Source organism: Phalacrocorax aristotelis, chromosome 2, assembly GCF_949628215.1.
Source record: "Phalacrocorax aristotelis chromosome 2, bGulAri2.1, whole genome shotgun sequence".
NCBI classification, from domain to species: Eukaryota; Metazoa; Chordata; class Aves; order Suliformes; family Phalacrocoracidae; genus Phalacrocorax; species Phalacrocorax aristotelis.
This window is the reverse complement of record NC_134277.1, coordinates 18,672,521-18,688,274: the sequence shown is the minus strand read 5'-3', so window position 1 is coordinate 18,688,274 and position 15,754 is coordinate 18,672,521. Positions and strand designations below refer to the sequence as shown.

General features: G+C 39.5%; 1 protein-coding gene across 14 annotated transcripts in view; it reads right to left on the bottom strand.

Moving 5' to 3' along the window:
- The window catches only part of ABI1 (abl interactor 1), an 84,119-nt gene that overhangs the window by 12,498 nt on the left and 55,867 nt on the right, over positions 1 to 15,754 (bottom strand). For 7 of the 14 annotated variants that reach the window (XM_075082600.1, XM_075082607.1, XM_075082596.1 and 4 more), the window contains exons 4-7: positions 7,217 to 7,231; positions 6,386 to 6,486; positions 2,831 to 2,971; positions 531 to 631 (exon numbers count right to left, since the gene is read on the bottom strand). In XM_075082600.1, the coding sequence (XP_074938701.1) occupies positions 531 to 631; positions 2,831 to 2,971; positions 6,386 to 6,486; positions 7,217 to 7,231 (358 nt within the window). The remainder of the gene's footprint in view (positions 1 to 530; positions 632 to 2,830; positions 2,972 to 6,385; positions 6,487 to 7,216; positions 7,232 to 15,754) is intronic. The other 7 variants (XM_075082604.1, XM_075082593.1, XM_075082597.1 and 4 more) reach the window with 1 other exon arrangement.

Here is a 15,754-nt window from a genome sequence, read left to right as displayed (position 1 = left end):
TAAGTCTGAATACTACTACTAGCAGTGTTTTTGTAGGTCATCATCTGTGTTTTATCTAAAGTAAAGACTTCTATTTAATTAAAAAAATTATGTATATACCATAATTGGCAGATGGTAAAGTCAGTAGGCTATTTCAGAAGACAATATTTCCTATCAAACATGTACACAGTTGCTGCTGCTTCTCAAGGGCATCCAGAAACACCAAATTGTAGATAGACATTTTAAAATATACTTAAGCTTTAAAAGGATACACCTCTTCCCTTCTATCCCCTCCCCAACTTGATTATCTTGTAAAAACATGGACTGACAAAAGTGTTTTAACCATCCCCTATTCTATAAGCGATTGTTCTGCAAGTACTTTTGGTAAAGAATCAAAAGTTTAGATGTCCCTCAGCCCTCATAAGAGATTTCTTGACTCGGACTGTGCTTCAGGACAGTTTCTACCCCATCATATTCAGTCAAAACCCCTCTGCAAATACAAGCAACTGACATTACAAGCCTTAAGTTAACATGGGAAGAGTCCCACATACCTGGTCCAATGGTTGGCGGTGAAGGTGTAGGCACAGCAATGGGAATGCCAATACTGCTGCTTCCACTATTCTCCCGACTGCCACTTCCTCCACTACTACCGCTACAAAAAGAAACCCACGAGTATTAGCACAGCATTTCCTACAAAGGCCTATCAACAGTCACACTTCTTGTGCGAGCTCTGCTAGCCTAACTCAATTACATACTGTTGAAAAATCCCCTATAAAATGCCTCTGTCTCTACCTTTAATTGCATATAGCTCATCAGGTCTGGATGCATTACAGTCCTAATAAATGGAATTAGCTAAGCTGATAAACATCACCATGCATACAATGTCTAATTAAATGCTTTAAAAAATAGAAAGGTAAGCAACCATACCAGTTCTAGGCAATGGAGTAACAACTGTAGAAATAGGTCAGGGGCCTTGTAATAATTGAAAGAAATAAGCTGGGGCTGGAAGAGTTCATGCCTAAACTATAAATAATTATTTAAGATTATTTATGCTGTCGGCTGAAGGAATATTTCCTCATCTCAGAGCAGAAGTTTAGATTGAGAATGTTTTAACTGAGAATGGCCACAATAAACCACTTTTGGTGGGGGTGTGGCGTGAGTTACAGTGTGGATAATTTTCTGTATCACTGCCCACCCCCACATTTTTTGTGTACAAGAAGTTTGTTTCTAAGATAGTCTGAAAGGTAGCAGTACAGCAGGTAACAATTTGTCTAAGTACCGTTATATGGTATACAAATTAGAGGTCAGCAATACAGATTTTTACAGAACACACTTTTAGTGAACTACTGGATAACATTTCTACACATGCCTTTGGAGGCCATAACACTTTTTTCACTGAGGGAGCTGAAAAAGAACAAAGATTCAGGTGGAATCTGTCCTTATTCTTATCCAAGAGCTCTCCTTAGGCCAAGGCTTCAATTTACATGGATTAAATGGATAATATAAAGGGAGCTAAGCAGTCAAGATGTTTTGAAGCCAAAACACCACTTTAACCCACCCATGCTAATTAAAGAGTACTCAGTGATGTTATAGCTTATTTACCATTCCTGGGTAGCTACAAATCAGTGCTGTCAGGAGTCAAGCACAAATCATTCAAATATATCTTAGAAAAATAAGACTGTTACAAAAAAGAAAGTCAGTGATCTGAAATGGAAGCTAAGATAATTCCTTCAAAATTAGTGTTCTGTCTGCTGAAGACCTTGATCTTGTCACCATGGTTGCAGCTGAATTTCTAACTGCAGTCTACATAAAAGATGATCTTGTGAGACAAGAGTAGAGAGCATTTACAGTAGCCAACTAAACAGATTAACAAGATCATCACTGCAGCCAGATTTAGAAGGTATTTCATTCTGACAGTATTTCATGATCAACTGTGTCCAAAATACTCTCTTAACCCCCGTTAGTGACCTACGATGTTTAATGGCCTACTGGGAGTTAAAAAAAAAATTGAGAGAAGTTCTCTAAAAAGTAAGCTAATGTCTTACTTCTAGCTACATTGAATTCTTCTGTTTTTTCCCTGCAGTTTGAAGCCTATGATAAAAATCAAAGTGAAAAAACTGAATTCACTCAAGAGGCTCAGAGAAAGACCTAGCTTTGCAATTCAAGAAAAAAATTACATTAAAAAAGAAAGGGTCCACTTGGAACACACTTCTCCCCAAAACACACTCTACTCTCATAAAAGGTCTTAAGCATGCGGAAACAACTGGCTGATGCTAATACATGCTCTGTGAATAGGTTTTATTTTCTACTTCTATCATGCTGGCACTAATTATGAGCATTAAGTTTTAGCCAAAAGAAAGCAATCAGCTCTTTCAGACTACCTTCATCACACTGTTTCTAATCAACAGGAATTTCCCTTTGCAATTAGTGGTCTTGAACAGAAAAAGGAAAAAAAAAGCCTAAGTGTATTTTAGGCTAAGGTTAATAATGCAGTTTTAAACCCATTAGGACCCATCACTACCCTACCTTGCAACTGCATAAATTTTGAAGTTTTGCTTATTCTTGGGAAACAAATACCATAGAACAAAATAAACTGATTATATGAAATGAGGCCTGTGGTTATGGAAGTAAGTTGCTAGATACAATGAGACTTCTGTAAAGTATGAAGACACTTCTGTGTGTTAGAGAAGTCAATAATACAGTGAAGTTCTGTTAATGCAGACTGGTAGAATAACTCACCTTTTGCCTTTCAACAAAAAGCCAACAGGCATGAAGTTTCAAAGCTTTTCTGTGACTTTAGAAAGCATCAGCATGCCAGGCAGGAAAGAGTTACAGTGAGAAAACACTCTACCTGTGTGTTCTTGGTCTCTGGTTCAAGGAAGCTGTCCTTCCTGGACTGTGCTGACTGCCCAATCTAGCAGGACTGGTCATATAATCATTGGGGACTGTTGGCGGTTTGACTGGCTCCAGGGTTTTGTAAGGAGTATTTCGTCTGGTCAACGAAAAAAGATTTGAAGACAGAAAGATAAAGGATCAGATGATCAAAAGAATAAATGACATAGTGAAGCCATGTGTGTTCTTCAGTTTTCACGAGAGATCACTGCACAGTGACCCACATTACAGTATATTAAACAAATTCTACTGGGCAGGGTAGGCAGATCACATTCAGCTCTCTAAAGTGCTCTTACGTAGGTAGATCCATAAAAGTTAGCCTACAGCACAAACTGATAAAAAAAGCCTAAACTACATTTATCACCCAAAATACATTCTTTGAACTACGTAACATACAATAGTTACAGCTGCGTAATATTCCAGGGTTACCTTTCAGTTTGTCATGCACGACAAACTTTTCAACAGTAACAATTTCCTCTTTCCCCTCCAAATGCTTAACTGTCCTAAAAGCATTCTTGGCTAAAGGTATTCACCTCATTAAGGCAGGAGTAAGGCTGAAAGATTCACAGAACAAGATACATTTGCAATCACCATTGCTCTTCCTAGTAGCATTGTTTCACATAATAATCAAGCAATCTCATATCACTTAAGCAGATCTTAAAGTGCTTCACAGATGAGCTTCATTGTCTCCATTTTGCAGCCCAAGAAAGAAAAGCCCAGAGACTTCCAAGGTCACCTAGCAGACTGCATCAAGTCTGAAATATAACACAGATATTTTGTGATCTATTTGCCAGACCCATTACTGCCTTAAAAGTAGTGTTTATTGTACTGAACTGCAGACCTCTTCAGTTCTCACCAGTAACTAAGAGATCCCTTGCAATATGTGGAATTTGGCAACGTACCAGCTAAACAAAAACAAAAATACTAAACTACTGACATTTAATCATTTGTTCAATTACTGGTTATAACTGAGTTGGTAAGTTATGTGGCTTCCTGGTATTTTAAAAAAATTATTGACTTCCTTTTTATAATACGGAATGAACAGTACTAAATTTTAACTACAACATTTTATTACTAAAGCCTCTCAAAGAGAAAAGTGGAAATACCGTAATTGTTTGCATGCACTGTAATGTTTGTAGATTAGTTTGTCTATATAAAGAACTCCAAGTGATTTTAATATGCAGACTGCCACCACCTATAGATCTGCCAAAAGGGATCAGTCGTGGGAAAAATAAAGAAACTTTGTATTCCAGAAAGAGCTCTAAATACCTCCAAACAAATAAGCAGGGAAGATTTGAAATGCACTTCCAACAGAAATAACCTTGAAAATTCATGTTCTAAAGTATTCTACCTCGGAATGCACTGGCAATAGGAACTACTACACCGCTCTGTAGTACTATTTATTTTGCCTGTATAATTTAAAAATACTGTCAAAAAGCAAACCCTGACTACATCCTCACGTTCAGCCACGCCTCAAGTTTCTTCTTTGCTCTTCTCAGCGTCATGAAAGAACTCAAACTTCCAAGCACCAGTGAAGTAAAAAATAATTTCTTTCCATCACTCAAGTCCAATCCTTCCCTTTGCTTTTCTGCCAACCTTACACAGAGGAAAACACTATTTCCTGACACTGCCCAGCACTCCCCATATCACTGTCCCCTGGCGCTTCAGTGCAGTGCTGATGCCCATTGCCACCAGGGAGAGCTACAGTGAGTCCAAAGCCTTGCTCTGCCCCAGGACCCTCAAAAGGCACGACTGCAACTACTCCCTCCATCCAGCTCCAGCAATTCACTCATTCTCCTGTGGTGCTTCCAACCTGAGCATCCAAGGTTTTCTACAGCCTCTCCCTGGTCCGGTGAAGAGACCCCTGCTTCTTGCAGCCCCTTTCCCTTTTCAGCCTGAGCGATTCCTCCCCAGCATATTCCTTCAGACAGTCCTGCCTTGGAGGGACAAGCTGCACAATAGGCAGCATGTACTTAAAGGCCTGTGTTACACACCACGCTCATCCTGATTTTACACGCTTATCTCTGTTTTCTGGATCAAAGAGTGAAGAGTAATATCCTTGTGGTTTCTAGCAATTTTTCTGCATATATTAGGGAAACAGTCATGCCTATGATATTTCATGCTTTGGCAGAACGCGGCTGCTCAATACAAGAGATGTACTTCCTGAACAAGAAGGGCAGATAGAAATCTGTTACGAACCCACATAATTCCTCCCCCTCAGCCAACTGCTGCCTCTTGTAAAGCTCATCTGGAAATGACGTTCAGCTGATTAATCCTTATCAGGCATCAGCTAAGGCAACCAAACAGTTCTGGCTTGTTCAGGGGGGAGCATTAGAGCAAGGCAGCTAACCAGTACATCAACACTGCTGTTTCACTAGCAAACGTCCAAGAGGACATGAAAGCACTACCCAGCTTCCCAGGGCTGATAAACAACTTTTTCTCAGCTGGGATAAGAGAGGCAATTGGAATACTGATTGCATGCCCTTAGGCAATGGGAATTTTCACAAAACATGCTGAAGAAGCCTCTAGGGTAATTTCTCTGCAGAATAAACAACAAACACTGCCATCATGAAGCAGCAAAGCATCAAATCAGGATTAAAAAAAAAAAAATCATTAAATCTTCAGCAAAAGGAATTGCTGCTCCTAATTTTCCTTGGATATTGCTCCTGATCCCCATCCTGTTCCATCTCATTATTTGTCATTTTTCCAGCTTCCCAGACAACACACCTGAAGCCAACACAACCATGCCAGCCAGCTTTACAGTGCCTCAGTCCCGACAGCACAAAGGAAAGACAGAGTGACAAATAGGTAGGTCTTGTTTAGGATGTCTTTTGGAAGATATTGCATCAACCAAACCATATGGCATGTGCTCTGAGCTTCTGAAGTATTCATGTTTTGGTGCCTAACAAAAGCTACTTGCTGGCACACCAAGATAAGCAGATTTCACTCCCCACAGGTCCACAACAGCAAAACAGATGCTACGGCAAGGAACTCTGGTCACAGTAGGACTCAGAAATAGCAAAATCCTTCCTTATTTAAGCATAAAAATAAAAATGTGCAAGCCTGTGAGAATCAATGTGTTCACTGTGCCATGAACTTTGCTTAGATGATGCAACAAATATGGCACCAATGGCCATTTCGTACCTCTTATAATATTGAGAAATGAGTAGACAAAAACTTTGACAATGAAGTCTTTCCTCCACTGAATTTAAAACCTTATTTATATTCTTTTGCATTACTAAGGATTTCTCCCTCGAAATTGGGAATAACAATAGCTTCCTCATTTACCCATAGCTATAATAAATCCATCTCCCATGAAAAAACATTCTTTCAAAAGGTCATAATGAAAATCAGAGGTAGTGCAGCTGAAAGGGTTTATACAGATGAAGTAATTGTGTTTTTTGCTAAATGCGATCAGAATTGCCATCTATCCACATACTTAAGAAACACCAACACCGGCACAATTTAAAAACTTTCTATTTCACAGGCAGGACCAAGCAATCTTCATTCTTACCCCAGAGTTCCCCGGCCTGACATGGGAGGACTTGGTGGTTTTTGTGTAGGCGGATTTGTTCTTGACAAGGTGCCAGTTCTTGCAGGCTGGTTATTTCCATGCTGAAATAAGGGAAAACATGATTTTATTTTTATAACAGAGCAGCTCTATTATTGACAGCTTGTTTTTTTTTTTTTTAAGTGTAAGAATATGAAGTGAGAATTCCCAGACAGCTGTCAAACAGCAAGTTTTCAGCTACACGCAAGACAGACACCAGAAATACAAAGAGTCTAAATACAAGCTTAATGTTATTTTTGCTATTAATTTACAACAGACATCAGAAAGGTAGGCAATTGACAGGTTCATGCACAAACCTCTTATATCCTCTTTTTTTTAACGGGAAGCCACATTTGTGTTCATCTCCATTCAGGTATTAATAATTTAAATCAAACTCTAACACTGACAGTACAATACAGTCAGCATGGCCCCAGAATTTCTCAATTTGCCCCTGCTATTTGACTAGCAGAGTCATTCCGGTTGTCTGGGAAGTCTCCTGCAAAAAATGTAAGTGGAGGGAGTCAAGGCATCTACTGAATTCAGAGCGAAGCACTACACGTGTTAGAGAAATTAATGTATCTATGTATAAATGCAGATGTCAATGTATCGCAGATACATTGACACATGCTAAACGCTGTAAATAAAAAAATCAAGTATAGCGTGTTTAATCTAAATATCCTATGGAAAGCAGAGGAGAGCATAAGAGAGCGCTAGTTTTCAGTTTTAATGGCTCTGCAGCCTCTACTATCAGTCACATGAGGCACTGTGGGTCAAAGGAGAAATAACACTTCTTACCTTGGCTTTTAGCCACTTAACGTTGGCAAAAAAAGGGGGGAAAAGGTAGAAATTAATGGCAGATCCATCACAACTGATAGGACAGGTTAAACTACAGATAATCACATTTTTAAAATATCATTTGTCTACTGATAATTAGCTACATCCCAGTACACTAAAAGAGATTTTACTGGCTCACTTAGCCATTGAAATTTCTGTTTCTGATTAAGTGACCATAGGAGAAACACTTGTGTCAAAATTAAGTTTAGCTAGGCTTTGCCAGATTTGTTTGCCAGGCTCCTCATGGGCGGTAAAGGGTTGAAAAGCTCTTTGCTGACCATTCAAGTCCAAACCCAAATCGATGCTATTTCAGTGGCAACATGCACTTAAGAATTCATTCACAAAACAACAGTTTCAGCTATATGGCGCAGAATAGACTTGCCTGTTGTTTTGACACTTAACTTTCATGTGTTTTGAAGAAATCCTAGCTGCTGCATTGAATGGTAAATAAAGAAAAGGGAGTTGTCAAACAGGATGAGCAGCAGCACCTTTCACCTCTGTTTTATTGATTGAAATCTGATTCAAGCCAGCACAGTGCTGGCTGCTCAAAACTGTATTGGCAGTGCCCAAATTATTGTTATTCTGAAATTTTAGCTCTTAGAATCAAGTCATTATATGATACCACTATATCACTTTTACAGCCTCCATGATTGCAGAGGGGAAAAAAACATTATGAAAACTTGGCCTCATAAGAAAACTAATATAAAATTTTAAATAAATTCAAGCTGAGTTCTCTAATTTTATTTGGGGAGAGGGGGAAGACTTACGGTTTTGAATGGGGAAAAGGGTTAGTTTCACCAATTTAAGAAAACCAACTAAACACAAAACCCCCAAAACATAAAATAATCCCAGTGCTATTTTTGATGATGTTTGGAAATAAACTGTCACTTCCAGAACAAGCCTCCTAATGGACAGCTTTTCAAACTGCCATTTGTACCGTCATCTTCTCCTCCTCCTCCAAGAAACAAAGACGAGTTTAGAGGCATCCATGAACTCAGAAAAAAATATTAAAACATGCTATACAGCAATGTGCTTCTGTGAGATTTCTGACAGGGTCTGCAAAACCACTGAAAAACAGCTGGGGTTTACAAATCAGAAGAGGTCGAAAGCCACTGTCCTTAAGTTATTCATACTACACAGACAGAAACACAAAACCCACTCCAAATTCAAATGAAAAAGTTTAGCTGTGGTAAATCAATCTGAAGGTCACCCTGTTCACTCCCAGTCCAAGCAGAGGTTCATCAGCAGAGTGGCAGAATTAAGGCATTTAAACCACTCTGTCCCCACATACTTATTTCATAGAATCATAGAATGGTTTGGGTTGGAAGGGACCTTTAGAGGTCATCTAGTCCAATGAAGGCTCAATTTCCAGGATGCCAGTGCAGTCTTCCAAGTATTATATTTTTAAAACAGGCTTCTAGCAATGAAATTTGCTTTCCCCTCTCACAGGAGTATGTGACCCTTCCCCTTCCTCCACCAGTTGCCAAGGGCAATAGCATAGCACAAGGCATTTTTTAAAAGAGACCCATAGATTGAAACCTTTTAAAGGCTTAAAAGGAAGGGTGGCATGGTTTCTTTCCCAGGCTCTACTACTGAATTTCCCTGCCTCAAAAATATAAAACCAAAAAGCTTCCTCTCTTTCCTTCCCTTATGCAGTGTTACTCAGCACTTATCGCGAGTCTTTCCACCTCCTCAATCACTGTTACATTCTGCCTCCGCTGCAGCGACAATATGAATATCAACATCTAGCAATGATTCAGGAATCTTCATCTTATTTCAAACATTTCTACTGCTAAGTACTGTATAGCATACTAAACATATATCTGAAGTCCAAAAGCTCTTGACCTTTATTCCTGTCTACCTCTACATCAGGCGAGTTTCATCTCTTTTGCTACCAGTTGAACAATATACAGTCAGATACACACACTTCTTTAAAACTAAAAAGCTCTGTACCTGTTCCCTCTGTTACTGTCAGTATAAACAAGAGTCATATGGGCAGGAAAACACAGAAGGAAGGAACACAAAGGGAACAGGGATTCTTATGGGAGAGGAGCTCCTGATCCAAAAGACAGAAGTAAGGGAAGAAAGCAAATGAACTAAAGCGAGATGACCATATGGCTATTTAATCACAGTTAATAATTTAATTAATTAGGAGGAGACATTTTCTTGTATTTATTGGCTGAGCTTATGAGGTCAAACTTGCTGTACTTCTTGGTCTGAAAACCAAATGTAATACTTTCTAAGCAATTAAAAATTGCTTGAAACTGGGAACAGTTTAAGCAGCAGGGTCTAGACTCACCACGATTTTAAGAAAAATGGGAAAAAAAGGCAGCAGAAAACCAATAGGAAAGCATGTAAGTATTTAACATATCTTCAAGCACCTCTCTGCAAATGCCTCTAGACCAGCCAACCAGTTGGCAGAACATGACCATCACCAACTGCCTGATCAGTACTGAGAAGGTCAGAGTCCTGAAGAAAGGAATTGCAGGGCAGGAAGAGAAGCAGCAGTATGCATAAGGTTCACAGCTTTAAGAAGAAAGAGACTGTTCTGAGAGAGATAGATAAAATAAAAGATAGGATGTGCAAAAGGAAGAAAGCATAGTCAAATAAAGAGCAGCACTGAGAACTCCTGCAGAAGCTGTAAGGAGCACAACTCCCTTCTCCTCCCTCTAGTTGTATTACTGTACACACAGGAGAGTTTTCAGCCAGATACCAGCATCCTGGGTGATGTACACATCAGAACAAAAACACAGCGTGTAGGCTTGCTGGGGATGCTTGTAATGCCAAGGCAGAGAACTAGACAGATCAGGATGTTCCCAGAAATAAGACAGCATAGTAAGCAGCAGTATTGGTTGGGGTTTCTTGAAAGCATCGTAGCAGAGAAATGTTTTAAAGAAGCAAGCAGAACAATTTTTCCTTCCCAGGGAAAACACACCAACCATGTAGCAGTCTTGGGTAAAGTTTTAAGGATTGTCACAAAATTAAGAGAAAGAAACTACAGTCTCAGGCTCAAGAAATAGGAGTCAACCTCGCTGCATTTCCAAAAGATTACAGCTAGGGCAGTAGCACATCCGCAGGGTTTTGTCAGTGTGGAAGAGCAGGCTGGCTGAGGACTGAGAGCCAGCAGAGGGCTGGCAAGGTGTAATGCAATTAAGGCAATGGGCAAAGCAGGTGTTTGCAACAGCCATGCAAGGCATTTATCAAAGCCAGAAGCGAGGCTGCTTCTGTAACTGATGCCAGGAATTCAGAGCACCTGGACTGAGAATTTTAGCTGTTGGTTTGGACATGACAAGCAATGTTTTGGGAGAGTCAGGCATTGACTGTAAGTACCAAATAAGACGCTTACTTGCTTAAGGCAACTATTTCAGCGATTCCAGCGTGTTCAGTTCTGGTAGTCTAAACAGTACAAAAATACCTGCCAACAAAGGCAGTACTACAGGTTTCCATAGCTGAGGCTAAAGAGACAAGACTGAGAACGGCATGAAAGGGCAGGATATGAGGCAATCAGAAGTATCTACTAATAGCCAAAGGGTGTCCAGGCATTTGAGGGACTGTCGGCTGGCCTCAGGAGGCAGCCATCTAACTGTTTTTAAGTTTCCATGCCAAGTAACAAGTCGTGGAGGAACATTAGTCATGATCCAGGGAACCAGAAAGCTATTATTTGAGTTATAAACTGTGTTCAGAAAACCAGAGCTAGGGACATTGCACACAAGTCATTTATGTGAGCAAAGGTATCTATAAGCACAGAAATACAAAGGCCACTTGTACACAGGAGCAAAATCCTTATCACACTGATGTCCGGCAAATTTCTCCTGCACATTTCAGCTATGAACTCTCCAATTTTGGATTACAGAAACTTCAAATCTCTGTGCAGGTTCGTTGTACTCCCCTGCTGTACATTACTCACTATTTCTCCAAATCCTGAATTTAAAGAGCCAATGTCACTCTGTATCCTGCCATACCTAGGATCACTGAAAGCCATCATTAAAGACCATCCAGTATAAATGCTGATCAATGGAAACAAACACTGCACCAGTCTAATCTGGATTAATATTGAGTGTCTGGCAAACTCAGAACGTTAATATGTATACTTTGTAAAAGCAATAACCAGCCTTAGACCCATTACCTTTGACCAGTAATCACAGTCATCAGCTGCAATAGAAAAAAAACCATATGACTGCTCTTGATGACTCTTTAGTCAACCTCCCCTTTTACTTAAAAAGGCATTTCCTTTATTAGTTCAGGAAGAATTATTTGAGACATCCCTACAGAAAGGCAGCTGGCCATAAGACCTTTTGAAGTGCTATAATGCATCTGCAGCTAGGCAATTCAATTGCCCTACAGGCATCCTCATAGATTTTTGCACAAGATTGTCTCCTGTCTCATCAGTGGAACAGTTTTGGAGTACGACAGGATGACACAGTCAGAGCAGGAAAAGCAGCTGGAAGGGTACTTGTACACAAATGTATGGGACGGCTGAGAAAAGGATACAGTAAAGCATCAAGCCTAGACCATGGTTTCCTTACAGAAACCAAGATATGGACTTAGGGAAAATGTGTAATCGTAGATGCTTTTCAGAAGGCAGACTGTACGTGGGTGTCAGACACTCAGGGTAACACAATTCTGCCACCAGTTCTGTGCAGTTTTAAAGAAATCATTTCTGTGTCTCAATTTCCTTATCAGAATGGGTCAAAGCCTTTTTTTGTTCTTTATTTCCTTAAAGTCTCTTATAAGGCAGATTATTTTGAGAAATCGTAGGTTCCAAATCAATTCTTCTTTCAAAATTGAATGAGTAGGTAAGTCTCTCTCCAGTGACATTTTACCTTTATCTTTTAACTATAACCTCTCCCAGTATTATTTGCAACCTAGTAATTACATAGTCTTCTGTTAACAGTAACCAGCCAGATGTAGCCTCTCCCTCCTTTTTTTTGTTTCCAAACTGAGCAGCCAAAAATTTTCAAGTCATATTTGAAATTAAGATGTTTTTACATATTAAACTGCTATTAACATACAAAAACCTGCTTGAGGATGATAGACAATAATGTTCCTTCAGCACTCAGTGGTCTTGTTCAGAGAAAGATACCTAGATTCTTGCCTTTAAATACTTCACGCTTTTTGAATCCTTTGAGTTAGTAACTTTAAAACTAGCTAAAATACAATAAGGTTAGTGTAAAAAAAATTATTTTCAAAATTAGAAAATAAACAGACCTCACAGTTTTGAGTTTTCTTTGCAAACAGAAAGGCTTGAAACCTACACTGTATCAAATGACAATACACACACTTCTGAACTTCCACCAGCAAGTGCCCTCTGAAAACCATACAGCATCAACACTCACAACAGAGTCATTAGAGTTGGCAACGGGAAGAGTTACTTTTTCCCCCCCGAGAAGCAGTTTTTACCCTACAGCAATATTTACTGTTTGGCCATGACCCCAGAGGGATGATGTGACATCAATGAAGTTGGCAATATGACATCCTTTGAAGCGTGAGTGTCTGACAGAGGCTAATACAGGGACAAAGGCAGCAGAGGCAGAGTTCAAGATCCCTGTCTCACTTTGTTTTTATTACACTGAATTATTTAATAGTCATTACGAGTGGCTAGCACATAAAAGGTCTTATCCTAGCAGGGAAGCAGGCATGATTAGGTAGCCTTCCACCCTCCCATCAGAACCTCATCTTCATTTTTGTTTGCACCAACACAGATGTAAGCATGAGGACTGCAGGTGAGTAGGGCAGGCTGAGAATCATAACAAGGATTAGAGCAAGGCTCCCTTCTCTAAGCTTAGTATTTGGTAAGTTTTGGCCCAATCCCTACTACTTTAAGGGAGTCCTTCCAAATTCCATTTGCTTGAGAAATTTCTGAATGCTTAACTCCTATTTGACTTCCTGGGCTAGAAAGCTCTTACAGTTTTAATGCACTAAAATGCAAATGTTTTACAGTGATGAAATGCTGAATTTTTTCTTAAAACAAAGTTGAAATGTGATCAATCTTCATATACAATTCAAGTTTGGTTTTGAAGAACTATTAGTTCCATAAAACAAACTCGATCCAATTACAGCTATTAGGCATTTCAATTTAGGATGTATTAAACATTTTATCTGGCTTTACCATAAGGCACAATTTCTATTTCCTACTTAGTTGCCATTTTGCAAATTGCTGCAATTCCACCTGCCTCCTATTTTGGAAAAAAAAAAAATTATAATAAATTCAAAGGCCAACTTCAGGGCTTTTAAGGCAGCTTCCAAGCTTCCTCCTCCTTCTCCCCCCTCTTAAACTGAGGATTTTCTGTATGAGTAACTGTATTTGACCTATTTATTTGCTGGCACACTACTTTTTTTTTTCTTCCTTTCACAAAAGAAGGGGAAGAGAAAGAAGGAAATGTTAAAGTAGCCTCTGCCTAATAATTTTAAACCAAGCTCTACACAGGAAGGTAGGCTTTCACATCATGACAGTCATTCTTATTTACTAAGAATGACTTCAGCTACATTCCCCTATCCCCAGAGGGTGACAGCTGAGCAACTACTTAACAGACTGGCAAAAATGCTTGCCTGTGTATTTGTTGGAGCCATCTACACATAATGTGTGTTGCAAGGGAAAGCCTCCTCACTAGCAAACCGACTTTAAAAGCCCTCCTGATTTTGACTGATGCTAGTCTTGGCTTCACAGGCATGTATATGAAGAAAAAAAAAGAAAAAGCAACTTCTTTTGGAGACTTTGTATCTACCCCTGCAAAGGGAAGGGGCAGGGAGTGGAGCAGCTGGGGCAGCTTGGGACTGCTATGGAGCTTTCAGGCCAACCGAGAAAGGACCTCTGTGATTCCAGGATGCTCTACAAAAGCTTTTCTACCAAGAAGCTGCTGGAGGAGGAAACAGCACTGCCTTACAAGGAGGTGTCGACCATTAGGGAGGAAATCTGCTATAAGAGCAGCTGCTTACCATCACTGCCACACTGACCCTCATCACCTGCCCGCACAAAAATTGCTGCATGCATGTGAGACGGGGGGGGGGATGTGTAGAGCCCTTCGCCTTGCTCCAAGCATAGGCATCTGCTTTTGCATCCCTTCTACACAGCCACGAGAAGCATCAGACACACACAAAGAAAATGATCAGTGAGTATGTGTAAGATGTGCTTCTGTATTTGCTCAGATGGAAAGTGTACTAGGGAAGATGGTATTTACTGAGGATTACCCATCTTCCTATTTTTTTTAATTCTGTGAAACAGTATTTTTATTTACACTTTATATATAAAACAATTCAGGACCACCCCCTAAAATACACCCCATATTTTAATGACAGGATCAGTATTTCATGAAATAAATAAAAGCAAAAACAGGCTATAATCCATCCTGTCTTTGATTTCTCTTCCTTCTGTTTTTCCTTTCTGTTTCTTTATCAAATCCTGCACTAGAACACAGAGAGTCCCATTAACAGCAATAAACTCATCCACAGATTTCAAAGTGTTGCATAATCTTTATTTAATTCTAAAATGTCCATGTGTGTGTTGTACTGTATTTTATTGGCAGTTGTCACAGTAGAAGACGCTCAAGGACCTGCAAGTTAGTCAAACTGACAACTGCTCTAGGCAGAACTCAAACTTCTTTTCCTCTAGAAAAAACATGGTTTCTAAGTCCTTATTGGACGTGTTGCTGTCCAACTTGGGGCGAAATCTTTGGTCAAGAAAATAAGACTTAACAGAATCTGAAGCATCTTCTGAGACCATTCTGGATAAAACAAAGTTTGTAGTTCAATTTACTGTATGCTTCCCTCTAATTTGCATGTTCAAGAGGCAACTCAGCACAAATAACAGATGATGCTGAGAATCTGACTTCCAACAGGACCTGATCCAGTTTCTTAAGTTGTTCTGGTTTTTCTTACAACAGCAGTAGCCTACATCTAGGTTTGCAGACAAAGCAAGCTACATCCTTCCGAGCTAAGATCTATGTCACACTCTTGGAATCCCAGTAATATGATGGCTAAAAACATATGATCATGTCATTCACTACCTCAGCCCACTCTTCTCAACAATGTGTCCAGTGGATGTCAACACTGGTGAAGGTGTTAAATGCATGACAGCCATCTTGAACTATTTACCTGAGGCCTGGCTGCCAGATTATTTCATTTGTGTTAACAAGTCTACATATAAAATACCAACATTGTTTTCCTACTAAGTGTTTTGTGCCTTCCACATTCGTAAAACAGACTTAGGCAAATCACTCAAACAATAGCAAGATATAATTTGTAGATGACTTTTATGAGTTGCTAATTTGGTTATTACTGGAAGCTATTTTTCCTCTGAACAGACCAAGTTTTTAATATAGAATTAAATCACTATCAGTTAAAAAAACCTTCACTAAAAATGTTCCCTAAAAGCTGCTTAGAAATAGGTGAACAGCACCTTGTTTCCACCCTCTAAACAAACAGGGTCACATTAATAAAAATAAAGACACTAATACCCCTAAAAGCAAACAGTCATATTGGAAAACGCAACTGTTACACCTT